Here is a 24,227-nt window from a genome sequence, read left to right on the forward strand (position 1 = left end):
AGAGATATTTTCTCTCTTGTTTCAAAGGTTTTCTAACACTTCCATATTTATTTTGCATTTCTCAGCATATTATTCTTTTAAGTTATGTTATATTGACACAGATTTCATAAACAATAAAAGAATATTAAAATGCCATATGCAAAAATGAACTGGATGGAATGAGGTGCCAGAGAGCTTTGTATGTGAGTATAAATAATTAGCTTATACTTCTTGTCACTTTTCCACACCACCTGATGAAGCAGCAACATAGTGGGTATTTAAAATATTTCAAGTTTGCCAATTTCCTGTGGGTTATATCAGAATTGAGATGACAGCATTTATTACTTCATTTAGAAATCACTTTCTAATGATACAGTACTAGTTTTATGTCTACACCCCTATAAATAAAAATTTTTTCTTTATGGCCTTTGTGTGTGTGTGTGTGTGTGTGTGTGTGACTGTAGGGATGACCTAATCATGTCAGCCACTAAAATGAGGGCACACCATCAACTGCAGAGGATGTCACTGAAACCTTAAATGTCAAAATTAGTCCATAAATGCAGTGAATGAATGGGTAGACAGATGGAAAACTCATTTTAGCTCAGTCACCCAAGGCCCATGATTTCGTCTTTGGGAACTGGTGTAGAAAATGATGAAGCCATTGCTCAGTGGTTGTGTACAAGCAGCCTCGTACCTCCTCTAGCACAAGAGGGCAGATTGTCTTAGGGGTTTCCACTGTCTTCTGATTCATGCCCTCAGTGGGATTCAACAACCAGTCTGAGTCCTTCCACCCAACGTCAGGGGAGAATGATGATGAGTTAGATATAAGTGTAATGTGGCAGCACTCCTAGATCTCCCTACGCTTCAACGCCAGTGTTTGTATAATAATTGCTCCCATGGGAAATTGGCTGCCAATAAAGTTTTTAATGCAAGGAAGAAAGAACCAGAGACTCACACAAAGTTGTTCTTTCCAGGCAGAAACTTACTGAAGAGAGCCAGATTCAAGATCCATTCTTTCCAAGATGCCTAGACACATTGTACACAAATGACTGAGCTATCATCAGAGGAAAATACAGACTAAAGAAGACAGTTCCTGGGTTGACCTGTTGCATAGCTATAAGACAGGAATGGGTTTCCTTGTCAAATCAATAAAAATATGTATAATTTCGTGCATTATGGTTATTATTCAGTGGACAGATGGTACCTTTATGAAAAGCAGAGTAGGTTATAACTAAGAAGATTAAATCCACCCTCAAGACTTGAATAAGTCGTGATTTCATGTACTTCATCTGGAATGAGTCTCCCTGGTTACAAGTCAAATCGACCATCCACTACGGCTACATTTGACCACCATCTGAACAACAATGGTTTCGGAATCTTCACTGGGGCAGGAAAAATAGGGGAAAAAATCAGTATAACTTGCATTAAAGGGAATATACATTTAAAAATGGCGGGCAAAAGTGGTTCTCCGCTGATCAATGGAGTAAACAAAAGACGTGTGATGGCCGCCCCCTTGGTGACTCACCTCTGTGCCTCTACCAAAACAAACAGACATATGAGGTAACTGTGGGATCAGGGGCTTATCTGGGGTGGCTGTGGTGTATATTTTAGCAGACATAAGTGGCCAAGTACGTGAAATAATGGTGGAAGGTGGGAATAAGTGGCAGCGGAGTGCATAGTTGTGGGATTACGTCATAACAGCGAAATTTTCCTTCTTGAGTTTACTTCTTGGCGACAATTAGTGACCTTGAATTAAATATATTGCACATCTAGCCATATATGTAGGTATTGGCAACATTAGAGGTAGTGCTTAATGGCTGTAGATAGAGAAATAGCATTAACTTTTATCGAATTTCATACAAGAGATATATTCGTCTGACCAAATTTCGAAGTTGGTCATTTTATTTATTCGGATTTTGGCATTTCTTCTTTCTTGTAATGTGTTTATTAAAGATTTTATTCCAGCTCCCAACAGACGGTTTATTCACCCTAGGGAGGATTTATATTTAATGACGACGTAGTGCTGCCTACTTCTTCCTTAGCCTTTATCATTCTTTTTCTGTGCCTGTCCTCCTCTCTTCCTATTTCTCACCATCATCCACTCACTTGATGTAGTGCTGCCTACTTCTTCCTTAGCCTTTATCATTCTTTTTCTGTGCCTGTCCTCCTCTCTTCCTATTTCTCACCATCATCCACTCACTTGATGTAGTGCTGCCTACTTCTTCCTTAGCCTTTATCATTCTTTTTCTGTGCCTATCCTCCTCTCTTCCTATTTCTCACCATCATCCACTCACTTGATGTAGTGCTGCCTACTTCTTCCTTAGCCTTTATCATTCTTTTTCTGTGCCTATCCTCCTCTCTTCCTATTTCTCACCATCATCCACTCACTTGATGTAGTGCTGCCTACTTCTTCCTTAGCCTTTATCATTCTTTTCCTGTGCCTGCCCTCCTCTCTTCCTATTTCTCACCATCATCCACTCACTTGATGTAGTGCTGCCTACTTCTTCCTTAGCCTTTATCATTCTTTTCCTGTGCCTGACCTCCTCTCTTCCTATTTCTCACCATCATCCACTCACTTGATGTAGTGATGCCTACTTCTTCCTTTGCCTTTATCATTCTTTTCCTGTGCCTGTCCTCCTCTCTTCCTATTTCTCCCATCCTTCCTGTCACTTCTTATTGCTTTTCTTTCCATTACAGGTGGCTTTACATTGAGTGACAAGCCAAATGGTGTCCTGTAAGCCAGGAAACCATTTACAACGCTGGGTGGTAACCATATAACCAAACCATACGTGCTCCCTACGTGTCAGCAAGTGGGTTGGTGGAGGGTTAGTGCCCCTCCCCGTAAAACAACTAACTCAAAGACAAACGGCCACCCCTTAAGGGATTATGGCGTCTGGCAATAGATAGATAGATAGGTTTAATGGGGTGTTGGCTTTCCGATAATTTTCGTTGTTTGAGACAGTCATGGTAGTTAGGTTTGGTCGTTGTGGTTAGTTAATTTGGTTAGATTACTTAGGTTAGAAAAAAAAAAATAGAATGAGTGTCCTAAACTGCAAATATACCAGCTACCAACCAGCTCAAAATGTCTCTCAATGTGAATAAAATGACCAGACGATTATAATATTTGTAGAGATGAACGGAGATATATACAGTATTGGCTTTTTCTACAGAATTCAGGTGGCTCCTTTAGAAAACATAGGCTAGTGCTACCTTATTATGTAGTTTTGTGTTTTTTATTTTGGATCATAGGATTTGTAGAGATGAATGTTGATATATTGGCTATTTTTGCAGAATTTAGGTGTTAGAGATAAATTAAAAGATGGAGGGATGGAGCACAGAGGTATATGAGAGAGGGGGATGTAAGTTGGGAGCAGGGCAGTGAAATGGCGGGGGACAGGGTGACTTGGAGGCGATTTGTTTGTGGCCACCCCGTACGGGATTGGGGGGTCTGGCAATAGATAGATAGATAAAACATAATTGGCAATACTTAAGGAGTCAGTGCTACCTTACTGTGTAGTTTTGCATTTTTTTCTCTACTTTTGGTCGTAGCATTCTATTATTATTATTATATTATTGCAGTTTTATTTTATTTTATTTTTTTGGCGAAAAGCATTTTAAAAGCAATGTTAGTGTATGGTCCCTAACAGCACCAGATAAACAGACACCATCTTGTTGTGCATAAAGACAGAGAGATTCCATCTTAGAATGCTAGTTTTGAATGAAATTGCCTTTATCAGTGCCTATTTAACCAAGCCTAGCCAAATTTTTCATGTTTTAACCCAACCATATCTATCCTACCCAAACCAAACTTATTTTATGCTAACCTTACCAAACTTATCTTAACCTTTCCAGTATGTAATTACACTCAAACCTCGATTTTAGGGATTTTGGATTTAAGGGACTCCATATTCTACCTGACAAACGGACAAGACCATTCAAAAATGAGACTTAATGTCTAGGTTATACACATTAATACGTTTCTTTATACAGTACCCTTAAAATAATATTCATAATCATATAAATAACTAATGTAAGTGAAACAGTCATTGCATATTTTAATAAAATTGTCTTTCTGTGTGGTAAAACAATGGACATTTTTAAGTAACAGACATTTTCAAGTAAGGGATAAGTTGATTCCCCATTTAGTCCCTTAAATCAATGTTTGAGAGTATACCTGTATTTGCCTTGTTTATTAAATGTACAGGTATCCCTTTTATACTAAAAAATGCACTCCTGTAAACCTTTGCAAAGTTACTGAATCAGTCCATAGGCAGGTACCGGTAAGTAAAAATTTGTGCTAACATTTAAGAGATGGTGATGCTGCTACTCCTTACCCTGCCCCTGGGTGGAAGAGGAGGTCCGGATGATGATGATGATGATGATGATTTGAGAGATGGTCCAATGTCTCCAAGCATTACTGATAAAACTTAACATCCTTCAGACCAAACCTTAGCATTTTTTGTACCTTCCTTTGACATCCTTTGGCCTTAAACTTGGGATTCCTCTTAATACATATCCCATTCATTAAACAATTTCCAAACCTCGTAGTTGCTTACTGTTAGTCAGAACAGAGTAAATAAAGATATAATTTATTGTGGATGAGTAACTAGAGATGCTTTTTAACACCTTGATTGTGAAAAATATTATGTATCCTATGCTTAATATGATCCAATAATGATATCCAGAATAAAATGAAGCTGATGCCGTGGTACTGAAAGGGATAAAGTAAGAACTGACTGTACACTCAAAGCACGATTTAAGGGACCTCCATTTAAGGGATTTTGGATTTAAGAGACTCCATATTCTACCTGACAAACGGACAAGACCATTCAAAAATGGTACGTAATATCTAGGTTATACACATTAATATGTTTTTTTATACAGTACCTGTAAAATAATCATAATCATATAAATAAGAAAAGTGAAACAATCATTGCATTTCATAATAAGATTGTCTTTCTATGTGGTAAAACAATGGACATTTTCAAGTAAGGGACAAGTTGATTCCCCATTTACTCCCTTAAATCGAGTTTTGAGTGTATTTTCTTTTCAGAGTGTAACCGAGCCAATCAGAATGAGCGCCTTTGCCAGTAAGAGTGGACGGGCGGTGCATCCTCAGTCACCGCCCTCTGGTTCTTCCTCCGGGGGCACCACAGAGCTGGCCAGCCTCTTTGAGTGTCCCGTGTGCTTCGACTATGTGCTGCCACCCATCCTTCAGTGCCAAAGTGGACATCTTGTGTGTGCAAACTGCCGACCCAAACTCACATGCTGTCCAACGTGTAGGGGGCCATTAGGTTAGTACTGGCGATGGATCTCTCTCTCTCTCTCTCTCTCTCTCTCTCTCTCTCTCTCTCAATATACAAAAACAGCTGCAGTATCTGAAAGACAAATGGCCACCCTTTATGGGATTATGGCGTCTGGCTGTAGACAGATAGATAGACATAAAACAACTAACTTAAAGACAAACATCCACCCCTGACGGGATTATGACGTTTGGTTCTAATCTTCTCTTCGTCTCTGCAGGAAATATCCGTAACCTTGCCATGGAGAAGGTTGCCTCGGCAGTGATGTTCCCTTGCAAGTACTCCTCGTCAGGGTGCTCGGCCACACTCCTGCACACAGATAAGACGGAGCACGAGGATGCTTGTGAGTTCCGGCCATACATGTGTCCGTGTCCAGGTGCCTCGTGCAAGTGGCAGGGGTCACTGGAGCAGGTCATGCCACACCTCATGAGTGTTCACAAGAGCATCACCACACTGCAAGGTAACACGCTGCTTCTGTGGACCTAGGGGGTGCTGGTAGTAGTAGTGGTGGTGGTGGTGGTGGTGGTGGTGGTGGTGGTAGTAGTAGTAGTAGTAGTAGTAGTAGTAGTAGTAGTAGTGGTGATGGTGGTGGTAGCAGTAGTAGTAATGGTGGTAGTAGTAGTAGTAGTAGTAGAGTAGTAGTAGTAGTAGTAAGATGATTGGCCTGTGAGAGAGAACCAGGCTTCCAGTTACTTGAATGGTATGCGAATGGGTGTTTGGCCCATTTTACTTGATGTGGTTTTGATAGTTCATCCATCATGTCTTTTATTTCCTTGTTTTGCAGACCCTACCTCACCCCATCCTTAGCTGAGAAAAGGGTTAGGATGACGATGATGATGGCGAGGAGGAGCAGGAGAAGGGGTATGAGGACAAGGAGGAAAAGACAAGGAGGAGGTGGAAGACAAGGAGGAGGAGGAGGAAGACAAGGAGGAGGAGGAGGATGGTACTAATGGTGATGATAATTTTTACATTTCAGGTGAAGACATAGTGTTCCTTGCAACAGACATCAATTTGCCCGGAGCTGTGGACTGGGTGATGATGCAGAGCTGCTTTGGCCACCATTTCATGCTGGTGTTAGAGAAGCAGGAGAAATACGACAGCCACCAACAGTTCTTTGCCATCGTGCAGCTCATAGGCTCGAGAAAACAGGCTGAAAGTTTTGCGTATAGGTAAGCAGTTGTTCCAGCGTTTGTTCTTCTTTGTTTTAGTGTTGTTTGTTCCAGCAGTTGTTCTTCTGTGTTGTAATGTTTGTTTGATTCTGGCTCATAGGGTAAAGAAAACAGAAAGCTTTGCGTATAGGTGAGTGTTCGTTCCACTGCTTGTTCTTTTTCGTTCCAGCATTTTGATCCTCTCTATTCCAGTGTTTGTTCCTTGCTAGCATGTAGGGTTAAGGAAACAGGCAGAAAGTGTATGTATTTGTTCCATTTTTTTTGGTCTTTGTCACATGCTGAAGAAAACAAGCTGAAAATTTTGCATGAAGACCAGACATTGTGTTGAAGGATATGTATATTGTCTTTAATTCAGTTCCCTTTTATTCCTTATTATTTATTACCCTCAGTCCTAGGGTTGTAATATAAAAGAAAAATGTAGTAACCAGCCATCCAGTCATCATCTTTAGACAGGAAACTCAGCCATAAGTAAAGAGTTTAAAGTCTGATCTGCAGCTGACTTATTGAACAAATGTCATTACTCATCTTAAATTTCTTTCCTACCAGCAGTTTCTAGCAGCTGTTTGGAAGTAATTACTGGGTGTTGGCACTTGGTTTAGCTCCCTGTCCTTAGAAAATATCAGCTATACTGTGGTTGATATCAGTGTAAGGAGTACTGTACATGGAAGCGTGGCACAATGATGATGATGATGGATGATGATGATACTGGTGATGATGATGGATGATGATGATGATGGTGATAATGATTTAGGATGATGATTGGTGATAACTGTTGATTGATTAAGATGATGATTAATGATGTTGATTGAGGAGGAGGAGAATTGATGATCATGATAATGATTTAGGATGATGATTGATTATGATGATGATTAATGATGTTGATTGAGGAGGAGGATTGATGATGATGGTTGATGATGATGATGACAGATTGGAGTTGAATGGACCAAGGCGGAGACTGACATGGGAGGCCACCCCAAGGTCTATACACGAAGGCGTCCAGTCGGCCATCATGAACTCGGACTGCCTGGTGTTTGATACATCCATTGCCCAGTTGTTTGCCGATAATGGAAACCTCGGAATAAACGTCACAATATCCATGTGCTGAAGGTGAGTGAGGCTACGAGCAGGCTGGTCTTGATATTATCGTATTGGCTTGAAAATACAGGAGGTGTAATCGCAATGTTTATTTGGTGTATTAGGGCAGGAGTTACCTTTTCTTAGTGTCTAATTATTTTCTTATTTATTCCCAGTATGTAAAGTTGTACAGGTGGAATACGGGTGGTGTGATCGTTGTGTTTATCTGTTTATTGTATTAGGGCAGGAGTCATCTTTTCTTACAGTGTCTTTAATTATTTTCTTACTATTTCTCTTATTTATTTCCAGTGTGTAAAGTTGTACATGTGGATCCTTCTGTACAAAAATTCGCGAGCTATATGAGAAATTGGTGATGCGAAAATAGGCAGTTTATGGTGTAATGTATTCTTAATGACTCCTGGCAGTGTTTTTCAGTTTAAGAAGAGCACTTAGCAGTAAAGTTCAAAGCCCAGGACTGTAATGCAATATTTGGAACCCATCTAACTACTGTGCAATAGTTTCATGACTGATTAATAACAGGAGTGATAGACAAAAGGAGTAATCAGTTTATCCCCCAGCATAAAAAGGCAGGTCTGGTGAAAAGCCTCGTTCACTGAGGGACAAAACGAGCAAGAGAATGATAGTTTGGGTGAGTTAACAGAGACATCAACTACCTATGGCTTTGTCTGTTTGAAGGGGATACCAGTTATTGCTTTCATCAGTACAAGCATATTTAAAGTTGTCAGTGTAAATAATCATCTTTTTTGTCAACATAGTGAATATCCTGGAGGTAGATGAGTGGCTGCCATAGACCCTGAGAGGAAATACCTGTACCATGGGAGTAAAATGTGGCCACAACCTTGATAATTAGTCACACAGTCATCACTCTAGGCAGGAAACGTTGAACCATATGCAGTCACTTGGTAATCTTTCTTCGGAGTGACTGTACACATAGTCAAAGCCGAGACGTGATGTTGCAAATCTTAATACTCGTCTCCAGTTTCTTTTTTCCCAAATGTGTGTGTATATGATGAGGTGAGTGTATGTGAGTGAGGTGGAGGGGGGGAGAGGGAGGGGGAGGCCAAGGATGAGATGAAGGGATGGGTGGAGAGGTATATGAGAGAGGTGGGGGGTTGAGCTGGGAGCAGGGCAGTGAAATGACGGGGGACAGGGCGACATGGGGGCAATTTGTGGCCACCCCTTACGGGATTAAGGCGTCTGGCAATAGATAGATAGAGTGTGTGTGTGTGTGTGTGTGTGTGTGTGTGTGTGTGTGTGTGTGTGTGTGTACAGGACCACCATTTTCATTTCACAGCAAATAATCTTCCTCTTTTTCAGCCTACTCATCTGGACATCAGACTGCCAGAAAATTTATAATGCAAATGTGCTCAAAACACTTAGTATGGAGGAGAAGAGGACCTTTGTAGGCCTTGTGTTGTGGATTCTTGTTTCACCTTACCTGCACCCACACCAAATTCTGAACCACTTGAGGCTGGGTAATGTCATTTTTTTTATTTATTCTGGCTACTTTCTGATGATTTATTAGGATTTATTTGGAAAGGGAGTGTATTAGAGGGGTTTGTGGTGTTGTAGAGGGATGCCTTCATGTGGTGGCACTGATATAACTGGGTGGTTTCACTGCCGTGTTATACAAATGTCCCTCAGTTCCCTCCCTATCCCCCAAATGTAGGATAGTGGAGTGCAGAAGGAGGGGAGCTTCAGCCTGCAGTCCATTGGGTTCACATTTCAGATGAACTTGCACCTAAAACAACTAGCTACTATTGCTACTACTTACTACTACTACTACTACTACTTCAGGAAAGTTACCTGGTATATATGACCCTCCAGTTTTGAAGTCTCCATGTTAGAATAAAATAATTAGAAGACAGGAAGAATAAATGAGAAAAAAGACCTCCCAGCCTCAGTGGATTTATTGCATCAAGAAACAAGCAGTTGATTTTACCCTCCAGTGACTTGGAATACTTAGTTGTGTCTTCATAATGCCATTGTAGATCAAAATACAGCTAAGTCCTCTTTATATGTGGCCTAATTTATATACATTTTTGCTGTTGACCCATTGTATTAGGTGATGCCTCTTATTGACTTACTGTTGCTACATACAGGCAATTATATTCAGCTTAGTAGAGACCTTGAGGGAGTTTTTGAAGGCTGTGTGTTCCCTTTTCAGCTCATAGTCTCCTAAACTGAGCAGTATTGAGGGCAGTAGCTAACCTCTCCATCTTGTAGTCTTTTTCAAACAGCAATATTGAAAGCAGTATCTAACGTCTCTATCTCAAAAAGTCTCTCTCAAACTGGGTAATATTGAGAGCAGTATCCAGCGTCTCCATCCTGTAAAGTCTCTTCCTAGCTGAGCAATACTGAAAGCAGTATCTACTATCTCCATTTCATAAAGTCTCTCTCAAACTGGTTAATATTCAGGGTAGTATCTGATCTCGCTATCTCATAAAGTCTCTCCCTAACAGTAATATTGAAAGCATAATATTATCTAACCTTTCCAGCTCGTACTCTCCCAAATTGAGTAATATTGAAGATTGTATTTCACCTCTTCAACTCACAAAGTCTCTCTCAAACTGGGTAATATTTTAGGCTGTCTCTAACCTCTGCAGCTTAGGAAGTCTCTCCCATGAGTAATATTTAAGGCAGTATCAAACCTCTCCATTTCTACCAGCCTCTCCCAAACTGAATATATTTGTCTGGAGGTAGCAGGCATAAAGCATAAAAGACATCTGTACAAGGGGTTAAGACTTCAGTGAATTACAAAAATATTCCTACTTAAAATCTACAGTATTACTATCTTTCAATCTAATATGCCAGTTTTCCCCGAGTTACATAACCAGCTGTGTTGAAAAGATGGTAATATATTTAGACTTCATCTTTATCATATATTGAGGACCACCTGTACTGTGAGGCCGCAGACACACTTCCTCAGAACTTGTGATTGTGTGGAATGAGGAAGAGGATTAATAGAGTCAGAGGGATGGAGTGGAGAGGTATATGAGAGAGGGGGGTGTGAGCTGGGAGCAGGGCAATGAAATGGCGGGGGACAGGGTGACATGGAGGCGATTTGTTTGTGGCCACTCCTTATGGGATTGAGGCATCTGGCAATAGGTAGATAGAGAGGATGTTAAATGGAACACTGCTGATGAGGAGCCTTCATGTGGTGGCACTGTAATACCTGGGGGGGAGTATTTGTCATGTCAACCTGTGAGCCAAACCTCTTATATCCAAGCACCTGTATGAGAAAGGGGATGTAAGTTGGGGGAAAGGCAGTGTTATGGCAGGGGACAGGGCGACATGGAGGTGATTTATTTGTGGCTACCCCTTACAGGATTAAGATAGATAAGTTGTGGGAAGGGCAGTGTTATGGCAGGGGAGACGAAGACATGGAGGTGACTTATTTGTGGCTACCCCTGACAGGATTAAGATAGATAAGTTGTGGGAAGGGCAGTGTAATGGCAGGGGAAAGGGTGACATGGAGGTGATTTATTTGTGGCTGTTGGAAGGGCCTTGATCCATTCCAAGTGAGGGACTGTCTATAACATGGGGGCGTTGGATCCCTACACAGTGTATGTATCGTACTGTACCTGTAGGATGGCCACACAGGACCAGTTATTTGCCTGTGGTTCATGGGTCTGCTCAGCTAGACAGGCCAGGCAAAGCAACATTAAAAATCCTCATTGATAGCATGTTTGAAGGAAGTGTATCTGCTCCCTAAATAAACTTCATATTGACTGTCATAAAAGTTGAAATTTTGTTAATGTATGATAACCTGTGGAGTTTGGTTACATGGACATAACTACAAGCTGTATGTACGTTTGTTTTTTTTCTCTTTTTTTTTTTTTTAATATTGAGGAAAGCTTATTTTTGGTGCCATGTGTGTGTGTTTGTGCGTCTGGTTTAGCCATTTTGTTTCTTGTTGACTTCAGAGATTATGCCAAGTACAATACTGGTTAATTTTTCCTTGGTTTGGTTGTTAAATCACCTAATCACCTTGTATATAGTATGAGAGAGAGTGAAAGAGAGAGTGAGAGAGATAGAGAGCGAGGACGAATGATTGTCCTAGGATTATCGATGTGCATTTTCCCATTCATCATAACTTCATCCAATAATTCATCCTTTATCATTAAGTTATTAGATATCCGATAACACCATAATTAAGTTGTGCACAATATATATTCTTTCTAAGTAAAAAAAAAAGAGATATTTGTTGCACTTAAATATACTGTACTATAGATTTTTCCTGATTCCTGGTCAGACTAAATATAAGAATCTCGATGCTGAGGGATATATTTCTGGTGGCACTGGAAGGTCCTTGATGCCTCCTCTGTTGTGATTTATTTTGCCTCTTGCACCTTATCATTCTGTAATGTGCTGTCGTGGTTTAAATGTGCAAGGGTTGATTGATAATTTTGTGGGGTAAGGTGGGAGGTGAGCGCGGCATACAGACTGTGATTGTAGTTCAGTTTGTGAAGTGATTGCCAGAGTGTTTGAAGCTATTGATCATATTGTATTGTTTATAAAGACTCCAACAGGCTTGTATATATTAGTCTTGGTCACCTAATGGCAACTCTTTGTGCTGCTTGATCTCTGGCAGCCTCCCTGTTCAGATTAATTGTATTGTATTATTCATGAAGGCTCTAACATGCTTGCATCAGCCTTGGTCACCTAATGGCGACTCTCCATGCTGCTTGATCTCTGGCAGCCTCCCAATTCAGCCCCTTATCCCTGAGGTCACACGCTGTAACTTTATCCCAAGTCTTTTTCAGTCCTAATGGCATCTCTCCATGCTGCTTGATCTCTGGCAGCCTCCCTTTTCAGCCCCTTATCCCTGAGGTCACACGCTGTAACTTTATCCCAAGTCTTTTTCAGTCCTAATGGCATCTCTCCATGCTGCTTGATCTCTGGCAGCCTCCCTTTTCAGCCCCTTATCCCTGAGGTCACACACTATAACCTCCTCCCAAGTCTCTTTCAGTCTGCCTCTTGCATGATTATTTTTCTGCCACACAATGAAACCAAGGCAGCAGTTCCGTAAAAAGTGGCAAGCATCAGCCAGCATGCAGTCATCTGCTGATTTGCAAGTTTTAATTAATGGTACAGTATTTGCGGGGAAACAACAAACAAAGAACGTGGTGAATATTTTTGGAGTATCTGATAGAGCCAGGATTCCGGGGGTTTGAATGATGAGTGAATGGAAGCGTGGCCCATTGGATTGGGCAAATTTGGGCTGTCTGGATGCTGCTACTCCTCACCCTGCCTTAAGGTGGGAAAGGAGGTCCGGATGATGATGATGATGATGATAATGATTTGTAGGGAAAAAAAAAATCAGACTTCAAACATTCTGTGAAATCAACCAGCAAATTGAACTTCACGTCACGTATAGCAAAAACTGTATATCTCATCTCCCACCCCAGGCCATGAACTCATCACTCACCCCTCATAGACACAGGTTTGCATCAATAACATCCTTACATCGAGGTGTAATTTGCAGAATAAATCACATAGGAAGAGGTGTTACGGTCTCCAAGGCCTCAGAGTATGCCCCTAATACAGTACTGTACTAGCTTTTCACTATTTATTTTTTTACATTCTTCATTTAAGGCACAGAAGACGGAAAAATTATCACATTATGTTCCTATTTTCTGTGTATCTTGGCCAATATTTTCTGCTAAGTCCACAGTAAATATGATAATAGACTAATTGCCTCTTAGGTTCTGGTATTATCAGTGGAACTAATATGGTCAGTAAATCCCTAAAGCACTAGTTGTATGGAAAGTGGGATTATTATTATTATTATTATTATTATTGTTATTATTGTTATTATTATTATTATTATTATTAGATCTTCAATGTCAGGACCAACTTGCCTAGCCCCGGGTTCTTACGCTCCTCATGGGACAACACAGGATTGGACGATGGATGCTTTATTATTATTATTATTATCATTATTTTTATTATTATTATTGTTATTATTATTATTATTATTATTATTAGATCTTCAGTGTCATGGGACAACGTAGGATTGGATGATGGATGGATCATTATTATTGTTATCATTATTTTTATAATTATCATTATTATTATTATTAATTTACTATTATTATTACTACAACTACTACTACTACTACTACTACTACAACAGTACTACTACTACTACTTCTACTACTATTATTATTATTATTATTATTATTATTATTATTATTATTATTTTCACTTCCTTTGTATAATGAGAAATGCCTGTACTTACCTGTCTAGTATCCATTGTAAGAAGGGGAAATTTTGGGTGGGATAGAGAGACACGTTAAAGCTTGAACTCTTTCTTGATTTCTTTCTTTTCTCATTGGTGGGTTCTGTGTCACCCAGAGTGTTAGGGAAAGTAAAGAATTCTCTCTCTAACCAGTCTCTCTCTCTAACCGGTCTCTCTCTCTCTCACCCTCTACATTTGGATGGAAGATTTGCAGTATTATGTTTCATGCTGGACTGATTATATATATTGGCAGGTATACTGATATTCATTTAAAGACATTTGAATATCTGGTTAAGTATTTCCACTCCACACTGATTCACACACCATCTGTATTCCTTCCCCACACCATCTGTATACTTCCCCACACCATCTGTATACTTCCCCACACAATCTGTATCCCCACACACCATCTGTATTCCTTCCCCACACAATCTGTATACTTCCCCACACCATCTGTATCCCCACACCATCTGTATCTTTCTCAGTGTAGATTGATAACCCATGAATACTGAGAGTTATTTTACAGAACGAATAGGCTTTTGTATTCTCTCAAGGTAAACCCATTGAAATACAAGGCTATGATTTTGTATTACGTTTTTTTAAGTACATTATCAAAAGCTTTCTTGATTTTTTTATAGTATTGGCATATTGTGTAAACCATAATGTGATAATTTTTCATGTCGTTTTTCCTCAAGGGAAGTGTCTTTGTCCTATAGTAAGCTGTGGAGAATAGGTAATGACTTCTAGGATAAGATTTAGTCTGGAAAAAGGGTGAGGTGGCAGTGGTAGTGTCCTTGCTTGGCACTCTATACCCTTTATACTCAAATTTGGCCCAAAATTGCCATCTCTCCATCTTGAATACTGAGTTATAGAAGAGATTAACACACTATACTGCTAATCACAAAGAAGTGCTGTGGAGAGGATTGACAGTGGTGTTGTCTTTGCGTGGCACTGTATACCCATTTTACTCAAATTTGGCCCAAAATTGCCATCCATCTTGAATATTGAGTTACAGAAGATGTTAACATTATGCTGCTAATCACAAAGAAGTGCTGTGGAGAGGATTTACAGCTGTTGTATTACTCTACCACTGAGGTTTGAGAAATAATCTGCAGAGAGACGAAAATCTGGGCCAAGTTAAGGTGAAAGTACGATAGTTAATAAGTCCTCAGACCATCGAAGATTTTACAGTGACGAATACACTGAAGTTGTTCCCATAAGGTGTAACTCTTGTGAATCTGGCTGATATCTTTTTGCATTTATTGATGCTGTTATTAGATGATTTTGCTTATCATCATCAGTCCTTCTCATTCCCGTCATCCTGAGTCCACTCGGTCGGGCAATTTCTTGTGTTGTGGGTGCGGCTCAGTGTTATCTACCATGCATAATTTATTCATTTACTCCTAATGCCTCAATGACACCCACACCAGCAGACTGAACCGTCCTCACAACATATACTGCCATGAGAATTTTTAGTGCAGTGCAATTTACAGGCTTGTGTGTGTTATTCCTCAAGGGTGAAGGATGAGAGTTATAAGCCATTCTATATTTCATCCTAATTTAGTATATACATATTGTGGGGTTTCTGATGAGTAGGTCAGTTGTGCAATGTCTACTCTCCTTGCTTTACTTTAACTTGGCCTAAAATTGCCATCTCTTCCTTGTGGATACTGGATTGTAGTGAGAATTTACCTCTTCACTGCATGAGGTCTGTGGTAAGCTGAGTAAAATCATATGGAGATAGCAGGATTGAAACGAAAAAAAAACAGACTTCTGGCCTTAGGTTCCTTCTTCCTTATATCACACACACACACACACACACACACACACACACAAAGGTTAATACTCAGTAAGGATCTGTAAGTCAGCCAGTCACCCTTTTGATATACTCTGTTTATCTTTATTTCGCCTCGATTTCCATCCTTTTGCAGCTTATTTCACATAGCTCAGTGGCAGAAAGAGAATGCCAAAACTCTATATCCATTCCATAGCACTTCTTTGTGACTAGCATCATATTCCAGGGTTAATCTGTTGTTACATTCAGCATTCAAGATGGAGAGATGGCAGTTGTAGGCCAAGTTAGAGTAAAAAGAGTATAGTTGTAATATGCACTGAGTGGACCATTTTGGGTGCCATATTAATTTGATGATGACATGGGATCGTAATGTAGTGGCAGTGGAAATTTCCTAACACCTCTTCCATAACAACTTATCCTGCTTGTTACAGCTCTATATCCCCTTTTAGCCTGATCATCTCTCACTCCTTCAAAAACACACATACCTTTCTCACTCCTTCAAACACACACACCTTTCTTACTCCTTCAAACACACACACACCTTCTCACTCCTTCAAACACACACACCTTTCTCACTCCTTCAAACACACACACCTCTCTCACTTCTTCAAACACACACACACACACCATTCTCACTCCTTCAAACACTCCTCTTCCCACTCTTTCTTCAGTATAAAGTTCCTGTCTCTACCAGTACTGCCCTCTGTATCACTCTCACACTTTCTTTGGCATTCTTTGTACATGACCATACCATCTCAGTGTATTTCTATTGTATATTATGTATGCAAACTAAATGATAATAATCGTATCTTTTGTATCATTTATAAAGACTCCAATGTACTTCTGTCTTCGGCCTTGGTCACCTAATGGCAGCCCTCTGTGCAGCCTGATCTCTGGCAGCCTCCCTATTCAGTCCCTTATCCCTGAGGTCATGCTGTATGACCTTGCCCCAGGTCACTTAAAAATGTACTAGCAAATGTGAAGGTATGCTGTAATATCTATAATAAATCACTAAGGAAGAGGTTTTAATGCTTCCTACGCCACTTCAGATACAACCCATGCCTTCATTGTTAACTTGGAATTTCCTGTACAGTACTGTAGGTATTTATCCTGTATTTTTCTGGGAGGATGGCCAGCCTCTCGTACCAACATTTACAGTGTACATTTTATCTAGGAAATGCTTTGACTTCTTTTCTTGATATTTTTAAATGACCAAAACAATAGATATGTTCATATTTTAAATACATGTATATGTTTTGTAGTACAGGTATTTACTAAACAAGCACTGTTTTGGGTATAGTATTATAAATACTGTACATCATTAAATATATTTTATAAGTGAATAAAGACCACTAAGCCATAATATGTATTTTTATTTTCATTTAAAAAGTGAAATGTTTTTGTTGCTCTACCTTGATATCTCTGACTGAACAGACCCATCGACAGCAAGCAAGCAGCTATCATCTTGTGACAGACAGTTCCTCACCAGGGTCAGAGCAGGGTCCTTCCACATGGTGAGGTGCAGGAAAAATAGATGTGGCATAGTCCCTTCGAGGATGAGTTGTGTATAGGAGATGTATAAGTAGTATTCTTAGCCTGGACTTTGACTATTGAGTAAATGCAGTTTAGGTTCCTGCCTGGGAGTGTTGTGCAAGGCCAGCAGTGTATAGGAGATACGTGTGAATAGTAGTAGTAGCAGTAGAAATAGTAGTCTCAGCCTGGACTTTGACTACTTGGTAAATGTGGTTGAGTTTCGTGCCTGGGAGTGTCGTGCAAGGCTAGCTACTGGACCTTCTCTCCACATCACAGCCATGGTAGTACCTCCCAGGACAATGATAACAAACTATTAATGAAGTTATTGAAAACAGAGGAGAATGCAAGTACTCGTGCAGTGTGCTTATGAAATGCTACAGAAAACAAGATGGAAAGAAGGCACAGGGAGGGAGTGGAAAGAGGTGAAGGGAAGAGGGTGTTTTTAAGAGATGCATAAGAATATAGGAAGAAATTGAAGGAAATGAGAAGGGAAAGGAAGGAGGGGAGAGAGAGGAGATAGAGAAGGGAGGGGAAGGAACGAAAGAAAGGAAACGGAAAGAAGTTATGGGAAGAGGATATCATACAAATGCATAAGGACATAGGAAAGATGAAATGAAAAGGGAGAGAAGGAGAGAGAGGAGGGAGGGAAGGAGTGAAAGGGGAGAGGGAAGGAGAGAAAGTGAGCCAAATATGAATGCAAGACGTTCCAGTTCTTTGGTAGGGTATGTTGTGATACGGTTGCTGGTTCTAGTAAAAGGGTGCCTTGTGTGGTGGACAGAATACTGAGTATGGGGCACGTGGTAGAAACGTATGGGTTGAGAGAGAGAGAGAGAGAGAGAGAGGATCGTTGTGTGACCTCTGGATGGATGGAGATGCTTCGAATCTTCCTAATGACACTGTTTTGCTTCCTAAATTTTCTGAAGCTATTTTGAATATATGAAATCGTATATATAAACATGAATATAAACATACACAATACACATAGGTAACTGTGCTATAATATCTAGCGTATTACAAGGCGTTAAAAAGCAAGATATTACATGACTTGTAGAAGCCTCAAAGGTTACATAAACCGTGTGTGGGCGTTCGATCAGAAAGGGTCAGTGTCGCTGAAGACCAACTAGGAATACGCAAAATAAGAAACGAATACATGAAGTAAAGTTAACACAATTACTATACCATTTTCACCTTCACTTGGCCCAGATTTTCATTTTGCAGCTTATTTCACGTAGCTCAGTAGCAGAAAAAGGCAGTCATACGGCCCTATATCCTTTTCATTGCACTTCTTCATTACTAGCATCATATTCTCATACTAATCTACTGCCACAGCATTCAAGATGGAGAGGTGGCAATTTTAGACCAAGGTAGAGTGAGAGGAGTATAGCATCTTATTTGCAAATCAACTCTTGTGATCATTGATGCTGCAATGCGGAATACACGCTTTTTTCAATTCTCATCTGTAAACTCATAACATTTCTGCAATTACAAAACTGTATTTAATCATCATTCAGGTTATATAAGTTCATGAATAACCCAGCTTTCCTATTGCAACTATACTTATTTATATCTAAGCCAAATTATTGCCATTACCGAAGCATCGATGTCCCGGAGCAGGATGAGGGATGGGGGATGAGGCAGGGAGGGAGGGAGAGGGAAGGGGGGATGAGAAAGGAGGGATGGGGGGGCGGTAGTCGGAGGAGTGACGCAGAGGTGGCGTAGGGGTAGATGAGGTAGATTTTGTGGAGGAAGAGTATTTAAAATTAAAGATTGAAACGAAGGAGTGGGCTATTTTTCACTCTGGGCGATTCCTGGGCTACTTATGGGCAGGATTGGACAAGAGGGAGACGACCAACCTGGCAACCTCAAATCGGTGAGCCACGCAGTGTGCACGTAACAGTGGTGGGGGAAGGACATGTGTCGGCGGTCAGAGTGCAAGCGTGTTTATCTCGGTGTCTCGCATCTCTCATACGAATCCCACGCATCTCGTTGATCTCGCTATGAACTCGATCTCGCAATCAGTTCGACACCCTGCTGGAGATCAGATGTGTGTCGTGAAATAGTGGAGATTAAAAGGTGAGCGATAGACATGAGAGCCAAGAATCTATTGAACTGTATTGTCGAGTTACAAAATGAACCATACGATCTTGCAAATATCTCGTCTCTACATCTCGCACGAGACATCTAAAACGCGCGTCTCGTGAATTTATGGAGAGGAAAACCCCGAAATAGATGTTAAAAATTATGTAACTTGAGTGTTGACTAGGAACAATGTTATGTAACGGGGGAATAGAACGTGAAAACACGATTTATCTCTCATGTAGCCGTCGATGGAGCACGGGAGAGGATTTAGGTGTTTGAAATAAATCCCCTGACTGCTTGCTTTGCCCTCGTGCCTAATAAAATCGCCAGGATTTATCAAGAAGTAAAATATTAATCCTAATAACCTCGCCTTTGAAAGAAACTATTATTTTCACCCATGGCTTCGTGTTAAATAAAAACTGCTTAAGTTACTGAGGAAGAAAATGAGCAGTAATACAGAGGGGTGATAAATATTCCTAAATTGGGGGTCTCGATCTCTGTCTGCACCAAATTTAGAGCTGAAATAGGGATCTGGATATCACATTAACAGTTGCGTATCTTCTTAGGGATGATTCCAGCCTCTTGTCCTCTCTCTCACCCTCATAGCATTAAATATACATATGTTTGATACTGAATGCTGGTTCTTTTAGGGACCTTGCAAGTACATCGACAGTAAATCGTAATCTGGGGGATGAGTACGTAATTCCTGCGTTTCTTTGACTCATTATGGTATTAATATCGCAGAAACTGGCTTGGTGTGACTGGTATTGAGGGAAGTGACGCGCGCTGGTATGAGGCGTCTGGAATTAGGAAGTGACGGTGGTGTGACGAGAAGCAGAAATGGTTTTACTCTATGAGGAACTAAATCTACTGGTATTACGGTATAAGGAGGCAGCCAACTGGTATTAATGTAGTGGGGATAGTGACTAATACTGGTGTTAGGTGACGCAGTGGTGTTATAAGTGACGCTGTGGATGTAGAAGTGACGTATTGGTGTTACAAGTGACGTTGTGGATATACAAGTGACGTATTGGTGTTATAAGTGATGCAGTAATGTTATAATAGTGACGCACTGGTGTTGAAGTGACGCAGTGGATATAGAAGTAACGCCTTGGTGTTATAGGTGACTCATTGGCCTTAAAAGTGACGCTATGGTGATATAAGTGACGTGTTGATAAGTGACGCATTGGTGTTATTAGTGACGCGTTGATGTTATAAGTGACGCACTGGTGTTATAAGTGACGCATTGGTGATATAAGTGACGCGTTGGGGTTATAAGTGACGCATTGGCATAGAGGTGACGCAAAATGATAACAGAAGACGTCACAAGCACCATGGCCAGTGTTGGACCGTCACTACAAGCCTGCCACTGGACCGTCTCCCCCGACACAGGGCTGGTGACGGTGACGGAGGCGGGGTTGGCGGGAATTTTGAATACAGATCCGATTGAAAAGTGGTACCAACTGGACCCTGAGCCCATAGCGAGGTAAGGACTCTCTCTCTCTCTCTCTCTCTGTTTTTTGCTTTTTCTTTTCCCCATTTCCTCTTTCTCCCCATCTTTTTCCACTCTCTCCAGGGGCGTAATTTCTGGGGGGGCTAGGGGGGCTATAGCACCCCCAATTTTTTCTGTATATTAATTTCTCAAAACTTAAGTTAAGATTGAGGGCTTATAAAGCTGAACTTAAAAATAAAATGAAAGAAATATATACTTGGAGTAGTTTGGTTGAAAATTTAAACAATTCTACTCGTGTTTGATCAAATATTTCTAAATTTGATCCAAACTGATCCTAAACTAAATAATAATAGTATTTAGATTTTAATTATTTTATTATTACCAAAAAAATAAGGGCAGACTGGAATATTTCAATCTGAATCCAATGTCAAATGACCAGATTATTAAACTTAGTCACAGTTTGAGTTGGAAATTCAGACTGACAGAAAGTGAAACCCTTTATTTAAACACCCACCTCCATCACTAAACAACCATGCCTTATTAAACATCAGCTTTCATGCAGAATCAAACTGAAAAATATCGGATGGTCTGCAAACTGAAGCGCTTCGATTTAATTTTAAGTGTGTAGTACGCAGGTATATACATTTTGGTCTAGGCCTCTGAAAATTCTGCTGAAAATCACGGGTATGCTCTCTCTCTCTCTCTCTCTCTCTCTCTCTCTCTCTCTCTCTCTCTCTCTCTCTCTCTCTCTTTCAACTTGCTGCCCTCACATTGCCACCTACACTTGTCAAGTATAAAAACCCACTACACACACACACACACACACACACACACACACACACTTTCCTTCTGTCTTTCTCCCTTTCTGTTTCTTTGTTTTCCTCTCTCTCTCTCTCTCTCTCTCTCTCTCTCTCTCTCTCTCTCTCTCTCTCTCACACACACACACACACACACACACACACACACAGGTACACCCACACACCTGCCTCCAACCAAGACCTTTAAACGATGCACACACACGCAATCCCGAGAGAGAGAGAGAGAGAGAGAGAGAGAGAGAAGGTATGTGTGTGTGTTAGCAGTTCTGTGTGTGTGTGTGTGTGTGTGTGTGTGTGTGTGTGTGTGGGACTGAGCTAGTGTCCTTTTGGTTAGTGCTCTCTCTCTCTCTCTCTCTCTCTCTCTCTCTCTCTCTCTCTCTCTCTCTCTCTCTCTCCTCTGGTCATATCAGTGCCACCACGTGAAGGCGTCCCTCTTTCGCCTTATAGTAAACAGTAATAGTGAATGTTGTCCCGTATACCTATCTACCTACCTACCTACTTACCTACCTACCTACCTACCTACTTACCTACCTACATACATACCTACTGTACTTACCTACATACATACATACCTACTTACCTACCTTTCCGCCTAACTACTTACCCACCTACCTTCCTGCTACCTACCTACCTACCTACTTACCTATCTATCAACCTACCTACCTACTTACCTGCCTACCTACCTACCTACCTGCATACTTACCTACCTACCTATCCGCCTAGCTACTTACCTACCTACCTTCCTGCCTACCTACCTACCTGCCTACTTACCTATCTACCTACCTACCTACCTACCTGCCTATCTATCTATCTATCTGTCCATCTATCTATCTGTACATCTACCTACGTAGCACCGTACCTACCTACCTACCCACCCATGAGGCCATTAATCCCACCTTGAAATTAATAGTGAAAGACGAACCCAAGGCTGAGATACAAAGGACGTATTTGCGATGAAGGTGACATGGAAGAAAAAAGTGTTAGGAAATTTCGAGATAAACACAGCACTTAAATATAATAAATAAATAAACAGGGAAAAAAGAACCCAAGGCTGATATAAAAAAGAAATAAAAAATCTTAAATTCCAGCATTGACTTTTTCTATAAATTAACAAAAAAAAAAAAAAAAAAAGACCCTATCAAGCTTAGAAAGCAGGGAAAAAAGAACCCAAGGCTGATATAGAAAAAAATACTTAAATTGCAGTATTGACTTTTTCTAAATATTAACCCCCCCCAAAAAAAAAAAGTCCCTACAAAGCTCAGTAAAATAGTAAAAGAAGAACCCAAGGCTGACACCTAAACAGAAAGCACTTAAAAATAATCAAATCACATTACTGACTTGTACCGTTTGTCCGAAAGAGTCCCTACCAAGCTTAGAAAATAGAAAAAAAAGAACCCAAGGCCGGTATACAAAAAATAAAAAACGCCTGATTTCCAGTGTTGATTTCTTCTATAAATGAACCTTAAAAAAAGTCCCTACCAGGCTTAGAAAATATAAAAAAAGAACTCAAGGCTGATACGTAAACAGATTGCACTTAAAATTACTCCAATTCTAGTATTGACTTCCTATAAATTAACCTAAAAAAAAAGTCCCTACAGTGCTTAGAAAATAGACAAAAGAACCCAAGGCTGATATATAAAAAAACCGCTTGATTACTAGTGTTGATTTTTTTATAGATTAACCCCCCCAAGGGCCCTACGAAAAAAAGACCCTATCAAGCCTAGTAAGTAGGGAAAAAAGAACCCAAGGCTGATATGAAAAATGCTTAAATTGCAGTATGGACTTTTTCTCTATATTAACCCCCCCAAAAAAAAAAGAACCCAAGGCTGATACGTAAACAGATAGCACTTAAAAATACTTAAATTCTAGTATTAACTTTTTCTATATATTAAAAAGTCCCTACAGAGCTTAGAAAATAGAAAAAAGAACCCAAGGCTGATATAAAAAAGAAAATTATAAACGCCTGATTTCCGCCGTTGATTTCTTCCATAGATTAAACCCAGAAAAGTCCCTACGAAGCTCAGTAAAATAAAAGAAGAACCCAAGGCTGATATATAAACAGGGAGCACTTAAAAGTACTTAAATTATAGTACTGACCTCTGTATATTGTCCGAAAGAGCCCCTACGAACCTGAAAATTAGTAAATGAAGAACCCAAGGCTGATATAGAAACAGAGAGCACCTAAAAGTACGTAAATTACAGTACTGACTTTATACGTTATTCGAAAAAATCCCTGGCCAGCTGGATAAGATACTGAAAGAAGAACCCAAGGCTGACTGATGTTTTCTGTGCAACATCTGATACTCACCCCTAAGGTCACGCGGCCTACATACACCGCGGCGCGTCACCCCTGCATAGTGAGAGTGTGATACTGTATTCCTTTTAGCGATTTATTTTTGGATATGGCTGGTTAATATCCTTTTGTACGTTGTTTATGCAGAGTATGGCGATACTGGAAGGATTTATGTAACACAGAAGAGGACAGTAAGGTGTAATAAACAGAATAAATCGCTTAGGAAATGGTGTTAGGGAATTCCTCACGACTAGAAATACGGGGCCAGAAGGTAATTTGAGTTTTAGAAGAGTTAAATTCTCTCTCTCTCTCTCTCTCTCTCTCTCTCTCTCTCTCTCACCTACAGCTTGGCTAATCCATTGAGGTAGGCGACCTTGCTTGCTCCCACGGCTGTGTGTGTGTGTGTGTGTGTGTGTGTGTGTGTGTGTGTGTGTGTGTGTGTGTGTGTGTGTGTGTGTGTGTGTGT

The 24,227-nt window shown here is 40.3% G+C and overlaps 2 protein-coding genes across 2 annotated transcripts in view; both read left to right on the forward strand.

Moving 5' to 3' along the window:
- The first annotated feature begins 1,483 nt into the window (after positions 1–1,483).
- Positions 1,484–9,023, forward strand: LOC145396407 (E3 ubiquitin-protein ligase Siah1-like). The gene is made up of 6 exons (XM_080269798.1): positions 1,484–1,539; positions 5,033–5,273; positions 5,503–5,742; positions 6,259–6,451; positions 7,379–7,558; positions 8,864–9,023. Exons 2-5 carry the CDS (start codon positions 5,054–5,056, stop codon positions 7,554–7,556), a joined length of 831 nt encoding a protein of 276 aa, XP_080125924.1. The 5' UTR covers positions 1,484–1,539; positions 5,033–5,053; the 3' UTR covers positions 7,557–7,558; positions 8,864–9,023.
- Positions 9,024–20,504: 11,481 nt separating this feature from the next.
- LOC145396405 (uncharacterized) overlaps positions 20,505–24,227 on the forward strand; it is a 162,213-nt gene continuing 158,490 nt past the window's right edge. The window contains exon 1 of the mRNA XM_080269796.1: positions 20,505–20,683. Within this exon, the coding sequence (XP_080125922.1) occupies positions 20,505–20,683 (179 nt within the window). The remainder of the gene's footprint in view (positions 20,684–24,227) is intronic.

This window comes from Coenobita brevimanus, chromosome 37 (genome assembly GCF_032717465.1).
Source record: "Coenobita brevimanus isolate Jiangsu-jjx chromosome 37, ASM3271746v2, whole genome shotgun sequence".
NCBI lineage: Eukaryota > Metazoa > Arthropoda > Malacostraca > Decapoda > Coenobitidae > Coenobita > Coenobita brevimanus.